The 15,708-nt window shown below is 38.4% G+C and overlaps 1 protein-coding gene across 2 annotated transcripts in view; it reads left to right on the top strand.

Moving 5' to 3' along the window:
- The window catches only part of Tfrc (transferrin receptor), a 34,547-nt gene extending 19,813 nt beyond the window's left edge, over positions 1-14,734 (top strand). For both annotated transcript variants that reach the window (XM_045151909.1, XM_045151910.1), the window contains exons 10-19: positions 163-320; positions 1,507-1,626; positions 3,365-3,450; positions 3,687-3,750; positions 5,260-5,327; positions 6,579-6,637; positions 7,322-7,403; positions 9,454-9,675; positions 10,761-10,901; positions 11,817-14,734. In XM_045151909.1, coding sequence (XP_045007844.1) covers positions 163-320; positions 1,507-1,626; positions 3,365-3,450; positions 3,687-3,750; positions 5,260-5,327; positions 6,579-6,637; positions 7,322-7,403; positions 9,454-9,675; positions 10,761-10,901; positions 11,817-12,059 — 1,243 coding nt within the window. In that variant the 3' untranslated portion in view covers positions 12,060-14,734. The remainder of the gene's footprint in view (positions 1-162; positions 321-1,506; positions 1,627-3,364; positions 3,451-3,686; positions 3,751-5,259; positions 5,328-6,578; positions 6,638-7,321; positions 7,404-9,453; positions 9,676-10,760; positions 10,902-11,816) is intronic.
- The last annotated feature ends 974 nt before the right edge of the window (positions 14,735-15,708 follow it).

Here is a 15,708-nt window from a genome sequence, read left to right as displayed (position 1 = left end):
TAGACTTTTATATGAGACCTTCATTCCGAGTCCATCTTGGTAAGTATTTTAAATGAAAACTATAGCTACATTCTCTGGAGCCTCATTGGACAGAATATAGGACAAAAGTTTGTAAAGAAGAAATTTTAGCTAAGAACTCTGACTCCTGTTTTCTGCTTCTAGAAGCATGGAAAGAGCCTGCCCTTCTAGTTGGAGAACAGACTCTTCATGTAGGCAGGTATCTTCACAGAATCGGAATGTGAAGCTCACTGTGGCCAATACACTGAAAGAGATAAAAATACGTAACATCTTTGGAGTTATTAAAGGTTTTGAGGAACCAGGTAAAGACCCTTGCTTTGTACTTTTTCTTTCCCCTCATATTCTTACTGTTCTTACAGTTGTAACCAAGAAGGATACTTGATTTTGTGAATAGTGCTAAGTCTTTAGCTTTTAGTAACAAGGCCCTAGGAAATCAGTGTGTAAAACTGACAATTGTTGGGCTGGTAAATGGCTTAGTGGTTAAGGTGCTTGCCTGCACAGCCAAAGAACCCAGGTTCAATTCCCCAGGACCCACATAAGCCAGATGCACAAAGTGGTGCATGCATCTGGAGTGTGTTTGCAGCGGCTGAAAGCCCCAGTGCACCCATTTCTCTTTTTCTTTTTTTTAACTGACCATTCTAAATAAAAATCTGCCTCAAGTTATTGACTGTACCATAAACAAGCTAATTTGGTTTTGCTTTTGTTTTTCAAGGTAGGGTCTCATTCTAGCCACGGCTGACCTGGATTTCACTATGTACTCTAAGGGTGGCCTTGAACTCACAGCAATCCTTCTACCTTTGCCTCCCAAGTTCTGGGATTAAAGGTGTGCGCCACCACACCTGGAAATAAGCTAATTTTTAAAAGAGGTAGATAAACATTTTGTGGGCCATACAAGTATCTATTGCAGTTACTCTGTTCTGTCCATTTAGCACAGAAACATCCCTGGCATGTGTTACCTAGCAGATGCAGTCACAGTCATAATTCAGTAAGGAAAGCCCTTGCTCTTGCACTTAAGTTGCATATTAACTAGTGAGCACAGATAAGTAGTCAGTGAGTAAACTTAATTGGTAATGTAGAAAAAGAGTAGCATCACTAGGACTGGAGAGTTGGTTCAGCAGTTGAAGTACTTGCCTACAAAACCCAAGAACCCAGCTTTGATTATCCAGAACCCACGTAAGTCAGGTGCACATAGTAGTGCATGCATCTGGAATTCATTTGCAGTGGGTAGAAGCCCTGATGTGCCCATTCTCTCTCTCTCTCTCTCATATAAGAACAAAATGAAGTAAAAAGAGTAGGAGTACTAATAAGGAAGAAAAAAATTTCTGGCATCCCAATCAGAAGTGAAATTAGGCCCTTTTATCTTTAGGACCTACAATCCATTTTCACATTTCTTCTAGCATGCTCATTAGGGTGGAAAAAGTAAGATATATTTTAAAATGTAAAAGAAAAATTTCAAGGTTAATTATATGTTATCTTTTTCTTTCCAAGATCGCTATGTTGTAGTGGGGGCACAGCGGGATTCTTGGGGCCCTGGAGCTGCAAAGTCTAGCGTCGGAACAGCTCTTCTGCTGGAACTTGCCCAGACATTCTCAGATATGGTCTTAAAAGGTAGAGTATGGCCTGCAGAGATGGCTCAGCAGTTAAGGTGTTTGCCTGCAAAGCCTAAGGGCCTGAGTTTGATTTCCCAATACCCACGTAAAGCCACATAAAGTGGCACATGCATCTCGAGTTCATCTCATTCTCTTCCTCAACACATGCTCTCTCTCTCCTTGCAAATAAATAAATAATAACAAATACTTAAAAAAAGAAATCTACATGAAGATAGTGCCTACCTCTATATTAATCTGCTAAGGTCTAGCAACCACTGTTGTAATTTGTTCTACTTACTTTCAGCTTTGCTGTCCTGGTGCCTACCACACCTGGCCTCACACATATAAACTCACATCACATTGTCCAAGTCATAGGTTTGGTTGTAGAGCTTAACTTTCATACAACATACATTAATGTAGAAAAACATATATCCAGTTGATGAAATGGAATGCAGTGATGTAAAGAAGCTGTCACATGTCTGATTTCTCTGAAAATTTCTATAATTTAGATTTGTGATGGGGGGGGTGTTGGTTTTTCAAGGTAGGGTCTCACTCTAGCTCAGGTGACCAGGAATTCACTATGTAGTCTCAGGGTGGCCTTGAACTCACAGTGATCCTCCTACCTCTACCTCCCGAATGCTGGGATTAAAGGCCTGAGCCATCATACCTGGCCCAGATTTGCAAATTTTTATCCTAGTTCATGAATATTAATTCATGTTCAAGTAGGTGTGAAATCATGTGCCTATAGTCCCAGCTATTCAGGGGAATGAGGCAGGAGGATAATTTGAACCCAAGCCAGCCTGGACAAGATAGAAAGGCTATGTCTTGAGCTGGGCGTGGTGGCCACACCTTTAATCCCAGCACTCAGGAGGCAGAGTTAAGAGGATTGCTGAGAGTTTGAAGCCACCCTGAGAATACATAATGAATTTCAGGTCAGCCTGGGCTAGAGCAAGATCCCTCCTTGAAATAAGCATAAATAAAGAAAGAAAGAGTATGTCTTTAAAAAAAAAAAAATCTTGAGTGGAAGAGATGGCTTAGTGGTTAAAAGCACTTGTTTGCAAAGCCTAGTAGCCTGGTTTCCCAATGTAGTAGTTTGATTTCCCAATGCCTATGTAAAACCAGAGGCACAAAGTGCAAATCTATCTGGTGTTTGTTTGCAATGCTAAGGGGTCCTGGTGCCTCCATGCTCTTTCATTTCTCCCTTTTTTGTCTCTTTCCCTCCTTCTCTTGGAGATAAATAAATAAATTTAATAAAATATACTTTTTTTAATCTTGTGTTCTAACTTGCTACTAAAAAAGTTGGTTCTCATACTTATACTATAATTTCAAATGGTCTCTTGGTCCAGAGGTTAGTAAACTAAAAGAATGAAATTAAAAAAGATGTTATTTGCAGATGACATTTCACAGATGACTTTAAAATTTTATTCCTGTTGAGGGCTGGAGAGATGGCTTAGCAGTTAAGCACTTGCCTGTGAAGCCTTAGGACCCTGGTTCGAGTTTTGATTCCCCAGTACCCACATAGCCAGATGCACAAGGGGACTCATGCATCTGGAGTCCATTTGCAGTAGCTGGAGGCCCTGGTGCATCCATTCTCTCTTCAATCTATCTGCCTCTTTTTCTGTCTGTCGCTTTCAAATAAATAAATAATTTATTCCTGTTCCTTCAATGTTCTTTCACCTGAGGCTCAAGGAATGTTTCGATTCCTACCTTAAATTAGATGTTTCTTGTTTGTCTTAACTGTTTCTGTTCTCTTTCAGGTGGGTTTAGACCCAGCAGAAGTATTATCTTTGCAAGCTGGAGTGCTGGAGACTTTGGAGCTGTTGGTGCCACAGAATGGCTAGAGGTATTATTTCTGTGTCATCTTGGCTTAAAATGGTACTGAACTCTCCTGGTTTAAACTGTCCTTTGGAGACTGTGCTCTTCTAGGTTTCCTTATACCATTTTGCCTTTGTATTGTGAGTCTCAAAAGAATCCAGATTTCAAAGTGAATCCCTAGTAATAGCTGTGATGAATTAAATGCTTATTAATGAATGCATATTGTTAGATGTTAGCATATTAATATTTTCTCTTCTCTTCTAGGGATACCTTACTACTTTACATTCAAAGGCTTTCACTTATATTAATCTGGATAAAGTTGTTCTTGGTGAGCATCTTTTTCACTTGTTTAAGGAATTCAGGTAAACTATTTAGGAAACAGAAGAAAACATCCCAAAGCAGCATTTTTCTCTCTTGTCTTTTTTCCCCTCAGTATACATGGTGGAGAGCAAGGCCTAAATAATCCATCAAGTTACAGAACGAGGTTTTTTTGTTTTGTTTTGTTTTGTTTTTGGTTTTGTGCCTTTTCTAAACCAGCAGTTTTCAATATGATGCTCGGATCAATACTATCGGAATTGTTAGGAATGCACATTTTGAGGCCCCATCCCAGAACTTGCAAGTCAGAAATTGGATCATGGATCCAATAAATGTAGATTGCATTTACACTAGAAGGAACTAAATCACACCATAAACAGTAGTGCTTCTATAGACTAATTCACATACTGCTAGTTTCTGGCAACACCGGTAGAAAAATTGGATAATGAAATTTGTAGAACAGTTTAAATGTTATGTAAAGTGTAGACAGTAGATACAACAAGAGTATTAAGATGTGAACACTGGGAATCAAAAGAAGTTAGAACTCAACTAAATCTGAGATCAGTCATTTCTGTTTTACTTATGCAACACAATGCATTGTATGTAGCAATCTTCCTGTAACTATTAAGTGACTAACCCGAGTGAAGCACAAAGGTTTTTTTAAAAAAAAATCAAAGCCAGGTGTGGTGGCACACGCCTTTAATCCCAACACTCAGGAGGCAGAGGTAGGAGGTTCGAGGCCACCCTGAGAATACAGTGTGAATTCCAGATCACCCTAGATTAGAGTGAAACCCTACCTCAAAAAGCCATAAAAAGAAAAGAAAAGAAAAAGAAAATCAAGATATTGTTAACAGGAGACCATGCATGTGTGGGATAGGTTAATTATGGGTAACTACTATTCCTTCCTTTTAATTTTGCTATGAACCTAAAACTCTAAAAATGGTCTTGAAATCAGTCACTAACATTGAAGTATACAAATGCAAGGAGTGAGAGCCTCAGTTGAATCAAGTTAGAATGAGTGTAGTTGCTTTAAAAAAAAAAAAAAACTGGGCTCCCACCAAGTGTGGTGGCCCTGTATTCCCAGCACTTGAGACGTAGAAGAAGGAAGATGTTGAATTGGAGGTCAATCTGAGCTACATAGACTCTGTCTAGGACACACAAGGTCCAGGATTCGACCCCTAACACCACTCCCCCCCCCCCAAAAAAAAATACTCAGCTCCTAAATGACTGTTTGTCTACATTATTATTAGTTAATGTTTGCTATATATGGCTACAGATCTAGGCTCCTGTCTTTGTCAGGTACTTTTATGTGAGAATTGCTTGACTAGAGAAGGGGCAAGAGTAAAATAATTCTTTTTATTTGAGAGAAAAAGAGGCAGAGAGAGAGGGCATACCAGACCCTGTAGCCAATGCAAACAAACTCCAGATGCATGGACCACCTTCAAACCTGGGTCCTTTGGCTTTATATACAAGTACCTTAACTGCTAAGCCATCTCTCCAGTCCAAAATAATTCTTTTACAGGTGCCAAGAAGTTCAAGGTCTCTGCCAGCCCAATGCTGTACAAACTTATTGAGAAGACAATGCAAGATGTGAGTGTGTGCCTAATTATAAAAATGTATGGCTTAACTTTCTTATCAGATTTACATGAGATGAAAAGCATTATTAAGCCATTATCAGTAACAGGAATTAGAATAAATTCTGTAGCAGCATTACTGAAATTATGTTCTTGGCTTATTGATTGCTAGTCTGTTAAACTGTGAGGTGGTATGTGAAGGGCTCCAATGTCAAAAGAATATAGTCTTAGAAATATATAACAAATATGCTATGAGACTGAGCTGTTTTGAAAGTAACCATAGGAGATTGGAAGTCAGAATGTTAAGGAAGGTTTAAGTGGACTTGAATAAGGCCAGAGGAAATTATCATTTAAAAAAAAGGCAAGCATGGAAGTGACCATAGTTTTGAATGAGGAAGGACTGTGTTGAGGAGAATATTTCCCTAATGTTGTTAGAGGATATATGATGAAATGATTGAATTTGGAGGGAACCGAAGGTTAAATACTAGATAATGGTCTTGATCCTATAGGAATCTAGGAAATACTATAGGGCCTCGACAAGTTGGTTAGGCTGGCAATCTACAGTGTACAAAAACAAGAGAACAGAAAAAATAGAAGCATATCATGTAACAGCTAAAGAGGCTTTTTGAGCTGGGCATGGTAATGCAGTACATAGTGATCCAGTACTCGGGAGGCAGAGGTTAGAAGGATCACTGTTAGTTCAAGGCCAGCCTGGGCTACAGCAAGACCCTACCTGTGCGGGGGGCAGAGAACTGCTAGTATAAGCCTAGTGGAATAACATTGGAAATTTGAGGTTATTATGTATTAATTTTTTTCAGAAAGATGTAACAAAATTTTAATTTTTTTATTTTTATTTATTTATTTTTTTTGACTTTTCAAGATGGGGTCTTGCTCTAGCCCAGGTGTGTAGTCTCGGGTTAGCCTCAAACTCATGGCAGTCTTCCTACCTTGGTCTCCCCAAGTGCTGGAATTAAAAGGTGTACACCACCATACCCAGCAAAAATATAATTTTTTTGTTTTGTTTTGTTTTTCAACATAGAGTCTCGCTGTAGCCCAGGCTGACCTGGAATTCACTATGTAGCATCAGAGTGGCTTCACACTCTATGATCCTTCTACCTCTGCCTCCCAAATGCCGGGATTAATGGCATGTACCACCATACCTAACCTAATGTTTATTTTTAAGTATCTGTAGAGAAAAGTATGGTAGTGACTGCACTGAATAAGTGCAGAAAAATTAGTCTTTAATGGTAAATTTTTTATTTTACAGGTCAAGCATCCACTTGATGGACAACCTCTATATCGGGACAGCAATTGGGCCAACAAAGTGTAAGTTCAAAAGAGTGAATGAAGACATACATAGGTAAACAGAATTAGGGACTGGAAAGATGGCTTAGTGGTTACGGTGTTTGCCTGCAAAGCCTAAGAACCCAAATTCAATTCCCCAGTACCCACATGAGCCAGATGAACAAGGTGGTACATGCGTCTGGAGTTGTTTGCAGTGGCTAGAGACTCTGGCAAGCCCATTCTGTCTCTTTCTCTGTCTGCCACTCTCTGTCTTTCAAATAAATAAATAAAATATTTACAAAAAAAAAAAAAAGAACAGAATTAGGGCTGGGGTGATGGCTTGGTGATTAAAGGTGCTTGCTTATAAAACCTGCCTGATGGAGTTCAAGTCCCAATACCCATGTAAAGCCAGATGCACAAAGTGATGCCCATATTCTCCTGTTTTCTCTCTCTCTCTCTCTCTCACACACACACACACACACACATACACATTTTTTAGACTATTGAGACTGGGTAATTAATAAAGAATCAAGATGTAAAAGAGACAGAGGATTACCCAGTAGCACCTGCTGTATTCACTCGAGATCTAACTAACCCTAACCTTGCAGCTTGAACTTAGCTTTACCTGGAGAGATTCTATTTAAAAGTTTATTTGAGGGTCAGGAAGGATTGCATAGTAGCACAATCTATTCTTTAGAAATTTTCTGAGCATATGTTTCCTCGCAGTGAGAAGCTCTCTTTCGATGATGCTGCTTTCCCTTTCCTTGCATATTCTGGAATTCCAGCAGTTTCTTTCCATTTTTGTGAGGTAAGACTGAAGAACTCTGCAGCAATCATGGTAGTTCTTATATCTGAGACCAGGTTTCTTAATATTTAAAAGGTTTTAACAAGTTATGTACATGTAGTTCTTACATGTCCCATAATCTTAACATAGACTTGCTATCTCCGCTTCATTTAAACATGTGCTTATTGATAAAACCTTGCTGTCATGGGTTTTGATAACAAGACTACTTTCTTGAATGATTGAGTTGCCAGTGGCTATCTACTAAACAGTACAAGTGTAAGATACTTGCATCAAAGTTCTACTGAACAACCCTGTTCTAGATATCTGTTGAAAATGTTCTAGATGCTTGTCCATAAATGTTTTCCTAAGCACAAAAACTAAACAAGTGATTGTTGTGAGATGGAGCTTTGAATTGACCAAATTGTAGGAAAGTAATATAAAAGCCCATTGGCGGACACCAAAGGTCAGCAGAGTAAACAGGTTTTTGTGCTGAAGTACTGGAATTGGAAAACTGGCCCTGTAGTGGCATCTCCAAAGATGAAGGGATCCTAAAGTTAGTGATATGGGGTGGAAGCTGTTAACTTGGAATCAAGTTGGTGATCCAGTAGAGGCCAAGTCCTAAATGGACTTTTTAACCTTTGATCTAGGACTAGGAGGGTGAGTATAAAAAGGTAGGGAATGACAAAAGGTCTAGATTTAGAGGTCACTGATCTGCAGCTGTGCATCAAGATGAATGATACTGAAATACCTGGTTGTGATATCTGTTAATACGTTAGGAAGAACTGGGTATCACGTATTATGGTTGAAGGACTTTGGATGCTTTCTGTTGATTTAAGAAGTCATGTTTCAAGACAGCCTCACTCTAGCCCCAGACTGATCTGGAACTCACTCTGTAGCCAAGCCTGGCCTCAAATTCATGATAGCTCTTATACCTCAACCTCCCAAGTACTGAGAAATCATGCTTCTTTTTTTTTTTTTGAGGTAGAGTCTTACTCTATCCAAGCTGACCTAGAAAATTAACTATGGAGTCTTGGGGTGGCCTTGAACTCATGGCAATCTTCCTACCTCTGCCTCCTGAGTACTGGGATTAAAGGCATGTTCCACCACACCTAGCAGTAGTCATGCTTAAAAAAAATTTTTTTTTTTTTTAAATCTCAAATGCTGACACATGACTTTAATCTCAGCACTTTAGGAGGCAGAGTTAGGATGTTTGCTGTAAGTTTGATGTCCACAATGCTTAGACTACATAGTGCATTCCAGGTCAGCCTGGAGTAGAGCCAGACTACTACCTCAAAAGAAAAAAAAAACATCAATTGCACTGTGGTTAAGTGATAAATTCATAGACAAATGTCCTATTCAAAAGTAATGGACTGGGGCTGTGGAGAAGGTACTTGTTTACAAAGCCTGTTGCCCTGGGTTCGACTTCCCAGTACTCACAAAAAGGCAGATGCACAAAGTGTCATATGCATTTGGAGTGGCAGGAGGCCCTGGAATGCTCATTCTGTCCCTCCTCTCTCTGTGCTTACAAATAAATAAAAATATTTTAAAAAATGGATAGAGTTTAAGTTGAAGGATTATCAGTGAGATTGTCAGTAGAGACTAGAGGGAAATAGAAGTGAAGAATAAGAAGTAGTTCTGAAAGTTGCCTAATGAAACAGCGGGCATTTTGTTAAAATGGTAACATACATCATTGGACCCTAAATTACACTATGATGAAGAGAAAAATTCTAGTCCAAAAGTAGTATTTTATATTGAAGGTACATTTCAAGTATGCTCTTGTCTGTCACCATTAATAATGGGCCAAACTTCCCAAAGAAAAGGGAACTGGCCTAAACTCTATTCAGGGTATATGGTGTTACCCTATAGAACCTGGAAGAAAGTCTCATACCACCAGTAAGTTAAACTAATAGGAAATGGAAAGAATGGCTTCTTACAGCTATAGGTAGAGATATAAGTGGAGTAGGAATACAGTGGAAATTGTTGCAGAAACTGTTAAATTGCTGATGAAATCAGAATGTGAGGTTTCTTCTCTTATAACCCACACAAATAACAGTAGCCTTGCTTTGTTTTCCAGGACACAGAATATCCTTATTTGGGCACTACCATGGATACCTACGAAGTTCTGATTAAGGAAATTACTCAGCTGAACAAACTGGTACGTGCAGCAGCTGAAGTAGCTGGTCAGTTCATAATTAAACTTACCCACGATATTGAACTGAACCTGGACTATGAAATGTATAACAGCAAGATACTGTCATTTGTGAAGGATCTGATGCAATTCAGAGCAGACATAAAGGTGAGCACTAATTGAAACTTAATTCTTTTTGAAAATTAATTTTATTTTTTAACTAGAATATATTTTTTTTTTATTTAAGAGAGAGAGAGAGAAAGTAGATGTGCCAGGGCCTCTAGCCACTGCAAATGAACTCCAGATACATGTGCCACCTTGTGCATCTGGCTTACATGGGTACTGGGGAATTGGACCCGAGTCCTTAGGCTTCACAGGCAAGTGCCTCAACTGCCAAGCCACTTCTGCATCCTGAATTTATTTTTTAAGTGACACATATGTAACTCTTAACTTACTGGCCAATCATAACTGTGATGGCTTTCTTAAAACTAACTGATTTAGGGCTGGAGAGATGGCTTAGCGGTTAAGCGCTTGCCTGTGAAGCCTAAGGACCCCGGTTCGAGGCTCGGTTCCCCAGGTCCCACGTTAGCCAGATGCACAAGGGGGCGCACGCGTCTGGAGTTCGTTTGCAGAGGCTGGAAGCCCTGGCGCGCCCATTCTCTCTCTCTTCCTCTATCTGTCTTTCTCTCTGTCTGTTGCTCTCAAATAAATAAATAAATAAATTTAAAAAAAAATAAATAAAAAACTAACTGATTTAGAAAATGGGACTTACTAGATGGAAGTGACTACATTCTGAAGTAGGTTAGAACAAAATGTTTAACATATTCCCCATAGAGAAATGGAACACGAAACCATATAGTGCATAAGGTTATTACATGCTTTTTCTAAGTAAATTATGTTGAATTTTTTAATCAGGATAGTTGTCTTATGAAACTTAAAAGTGGGTAATTGTATGGTTGGGCTAAAGATGAATGGATTACCATAATTTCTAGATCCTCTGGTACAAGGGGATAAAGTATATCTGAGTCTTGAGTTTACCTGTGAGTCACTTCCTTTAACTAGGATCTTCTCAGTTGCCACATCTAAACTAGAAAGGTAAGTAGAATAACATCCTTAAAAATGTAATGTCTTAAGTGTAGTACTTATGTCATATATGTAACCCTGGCACTTGGAAGGCTAAGGTAGGAGGAGGATTGCCATGACTTAAAGGCCAAATAACATAACTTGCAATGGTTAACATCTTTTGTTGTCAGGCAATGGGTCTGAGTCTGCAGTGGCTGTATTCTGCTCGTGGAGATTATTTCCGTGCTACATCCAGACTGACAACAGATTTCCATAATGCTGAGAAAACAAATAGATTCATCATGAAGGAGATTAATGATCGTATCATGAAAGTAAGTAAACTCATAAAAAGGGGGGAAGTAAAGCATGTAAATTTTTAAATACTAAAGTTTGCATTCAAAAGAAGCAAGCGACTCTTGGCCAAGAATCCTTTGCTGCTTTAGAATTGAACACAGACTTTGTTGTTGTTGTTGCTTTTGAGGCAGGGTCTCACGGTAGCCCAGGCTGGCCTTGAACTCATGGCAGTCCTCCTACAAAAACTTATCCCAAGTACTAAAGGCATGTGCTACTATGCCTAAGCAGATATTAACTCTTAATAAGATCTCAAACTATCATATCTAACCTACAAATACAAGGGATATTTGATCTTATATTAACCTTTTTTTAGGATTTATAAACTTTTTTTAGTTCAGTGATAGAGTGCTTAGTATGCATAAGGCCCTGAGTTCAATGTCTAGCACCAGAAAAACTCCAGCATCTTTTAGAAGAAACCTTTAAATGAGCTTTAGCTATCATTGTTTATCTGTTCTTTGAGTCAAGACTTAGTGACTTTATTCTAGTCTGCCTAGAAGAAACAGGATGTGTTGTAAACTTAGCACATACCTGCTCTAATTAAAAAAAAAAAAAATTCAGACTGGCATGGTGGTGCATGCCTTACAATCCCAGCACTAGGGAGGCCACCCTAAGGTGACACAGTGAATTCCAAGCCAGCCTGGGCTAGAGTGAGACCCTACCTCAGAAAACCCCCCCCAAAAAAAAAAAATCAGTATGGTTAAATTCATTTTAACAATGATAGTTTGCTTCAGAATTTTAACCTTAGAAGATTCTAATGCAGCTTGGTTCTCAACATCCTCAAATTCAGAGGAATTTTAACATTTGAAGTGAGAGCATGACAGTTTCACTGTCAGAATCTTTCCTCACAAAAGTCACAGCACATGTAAGCTGTCTTGTCTGCTTTGTTTCCACAGGTGGAATATCACTTCCTCTCACCCTATGTATCTCCAAGAGAGGCTCCTTTCCGACACATCTTCTGGGGCTCTGGGCCTCACACTCTGTCAGCTTTAATAGAGAACTTGAAGCTGCGTCAGAAAAATGATAGTGCTTTTAATGAAACATTGTTGAGAAACCAGTTGGCTCTAGCAACTTGGACTATTCAAGGAGTTGCAAATGCCCTTTCTGGTGACATTTGGGATATTGACAATGAGTTTTAAATATGACATCCATAATTTACTTGGGAACAGCAGGGTTCTATACTTGCGCTGGTTGTGCGAAATTTTCAGTATAGCTACAAAATCTATGTTAAAATTCTCCCCAATCTTCTTGATACTACTAGATGTCTATATGCAGCAGCTTTTTATACAGGGTGGGTACCTGCACTTCAAGTTAAAGTGAATAACCACTTTAAAAGTGGTGATGGAATGCTTCCTCAGAGTATCTCTAGAATATTAAGTACTTTGTAATGGTAACTGCCTGTTTGCATCATAGTTACAAAAATGTCAGAACCAGTTACAGAAACTATTGCTCTAAATCCTAAGGACATGCACTGGTATCTTTTGAGGTGGGAGGAAGAAGGTGGTATCTGCTAAAGGAGCAAAGTAGCTAAGTGTGTGCAGTCCCCCATCTACACTTGATGCTAACTAGGAGATGGCAGGTTGTAAGACCTTATTCTCCACATAAGATCTATCTCCTTTAAAAGGATTTAGCTGGTGTCAGCATCCCTGAATAAAAACAGTTAACTTTCAGAAGAGATAGGACTTGCTTTCTTGCCAGTGAGGTCTAAAATAGAGGTTCTTCAACTGGATAAAATGAGATTCACCTCATTATCACAGGAATATGGCCTTACTGTATTAGTCTCAATATTACTTATGAAAGAGGAGACCAGGAGCCAAAGATTTAGTATATTTTCTTTTTCTCTGTCCTTTGCTCAGTAGTTTTTAATTCTTTTGTTATTTTGTTTTTCCAAAGTATTCTTAAAAGAACAAGTTTTAGGCATTTGATTTCAGATTCAATTTCTCAGACTTAAAAACACATTGCCAATTTGGCCAAAGTGTTACTCTTTTAGGAAAACTTTCTATCATTTTGGCACTGAGATATTTATTGTTTATTTATCAGTGACAGAGTTCACTATAAATAATGTTTTTTTATAGAAGATAATTATCGGAAGCAGTGCCTTCCATAATTATGACAGTTATACTGTCGTTTTTTTTGTTTTTTTAATAAAAGCAGCATCTGCTAATAGAATCCAACAGATACTGGAAGTTTTGCACTTATGGTCAACACTTGAGGGTTTTAGGAAACCAGCCACAAGCCAAATAAAATAATATTAAGAAATGGAAAATAAACTAAATTAGTGATTGAAAATTAAGTTAAAATATTTAGCTGGTCAAAAAAAAAGAAAAAAGATAGTTCTAAATGCAACGAATTGTGATCAAGTTACAAAGAAATGTAATTTAATGGCTGTGGTAGTACTTGAATTTGCAAATTTTTACAGCCTCAATTTAGATATAACTTCAGTTTTGCAAAATTTCCAGTACCTTTGTCACAAATGTAACTCACATTATCGGGAGCAGTGTCTTCCATAATGTATAAAGAACAAGGTAGTTTTTGCCTACCAAAGTGTCTATATCGGAGGCAGTGATCTCCATATGTTACACTAAGGGTGTACGTAATTATCGGGAACAGTGTTTCCCATAATCTTCTTCATGCAGTGACATCTTCCGAGTTTGAAGATTGTTAGTATCTAACATGTATTCCCAACTCCCTATAACTCTTTTAGTTTAGTTGCAGAAACATTTTGTGGTCATTAAGCATTTGGTGGGTAAATTCAACTGCTGTAAAATAAAATTATTTCTTCAGGATTTTTTTATTTTAGTTTAATTTAATATGGGTGTTTTGTTATCTGTGTGGTTTCCCCAGGTCTTCGTTGGTAAGTGGATTTAACTCTATCCCTTTATTTGCATGTTATTGCCTATAAACTCAGCTCAGGCAAGTTTAAATCCAGAATTGACCCTTTGGCTTAAAGCAGGGATAGTTTGGTATAGGCTTGGGGGTGGGGGGGGGGGGAGTAAAGAGTATGGGAAACCAAAACTTGCAAAAGGATCTTTAATCATATCTGCCTACTCATCAGTATAGAGGGTATAAGTAATGTAGATATGAATAAATAACTTTAAAGTCACATTAGAAAAGGCTTTATTTTCTAGTCAGCCATCATTATAAATCTGATCATCAGGTATTTGTCATGGGCAGTTCAAAGCTGCCACCTGAGAGAAAGTTGCTAGTGTGTCTAGTTTCTTAGTATGGCTCATCTAAGTTATATAGACTGATTATTTTGCAGCCTCACTTAATTGTTTTGCTACTCACAGTCTCTCTAAGCTTCATAAGGTTTGTCTTAGACTGATATTTAGTATAGCTAAATAAAAAGATAAAAGCCTGGAATTCTGGATTAGGTAACATGTATACATTAATAGAAGCTCAGTGACTTCAGTGCATATGAATAGAGGGCATGTTTTATCTTTTAAATGAGAAAAACCTCGTGCTTTTCTATGGTTAGGGTGACTTCTAATCAAACAAGACAGTAAATGTTAACAGGAATAGTATTCTTGAATAAAATGTGTATGACTGTGATAACTTTGTTAATCTTTAGATTTTTCTGGTTAAAAATGTGCATTTTTAAAGATCAAGAAGAATGAGCTCTGTCATGATTCCCTGCTGTAGAATTTGCATGATCTTTACTGTATTAACTTTGTCTTCAAGTTTTAAACTTCCCAACCTACTGCTCAGCTATATCTTTGTAAACAAGTGTTGTGCCCCTTATATTTGTATGCAAGCCAGTATGTATAACAATGTGAGATTCCTTATCTGATTTAATAAAATGCTTGAATATGGAGAAGTCATTTTTTTTTTTCTAACAGATCATTTTAGTCTCAGCAAAATTGTGTGGAAAGTAGCAACCTCATGTTTCTGCCACTGCCAACATCTCACACCAGATTGGTACATTTGTGACATTTGATGAACTTGCATAGACACATCATTATTACCCAAATTCCATATGTCATGTTAAGTACTTTTTATCACCGGGCGTGGTGATGCACACCTTTAATCCCAGCACTCAGGAGGCAGAGGTAGGAGGGTTGCCATGAGTTCAAGGTCACCCTAAGACTACATAGTGAATTCCAGGTCAGTCTGGGCTAGAGCGAGACCCTACCTTGAAAAGCTCCCCCCCCCCAAAGAAAGTCCTTTCTATCAATAAACTTCAGTCTTGTTCCCAAAGTATTGATTTCATCATTCCCCACCTTACTCTGTGTATTAGTTACTTTTCTCATTGCTGTGACAAAATACCTGACAAAAGCAATTTAAGGAAGAAAGGGGTTTTGGTTTGAAGGGACATAGTCCATTATAACAGTGGAGGAAATGGAGCAGCTGGGAAGCAGAAAAATGAATGCTGGTACTGAGCTGACTTCCTGTTTTTTTCTTTCGTTTCTGAGTCTTTCCTCAATGAAACCTTTTTGGAATCACCTCATAGACAATGCACAGAGATGTGTCTCCTAGGTGATTCCAGATCTAGTGAAGATCAGCTGTCATACTCCCTTGCTTTGCTGCCTCTGGCTCCATTAGAGATGCTGAGGAAGCAAGTTAAGACACAAAAGCCTATAAGGTGGTGGGTGATACAGCTGTACAGTTCCTCTGGATATAGTAGGTGGCTAAATGCCAGTGTTTCTCCATCTTCCTAGATGGAGACCTCTGGCACTCTGACCAGGTAATGTCTCTTTAGTGCCTGGATCTTGAATTTCCTTCTGAAAGGCACTTGAGGTAACTCAAGCTTGACTCCCCCCCCCTTTTTTTTTTCTTGTTTTTTGAGGT

Source organism: Jaculus jaculus, chromosome 6 (genome assembly GCF_020740685.1).
Source record: "Jaculus jaculus isolate mJacJac1 chromosome 6, mJacJac1.mat.Y.cur, whole genome shotgun sequence".
NCBI classification, from domain to species: Eukaryota; Metazoa; Chordata; class Mammalia; order Rodentia; family Dipodidae; genus Jaculus; species Jaculus jaculus.
This window is presented reverse-complemented; position numbering and strand designations above follow the sequence as displayed.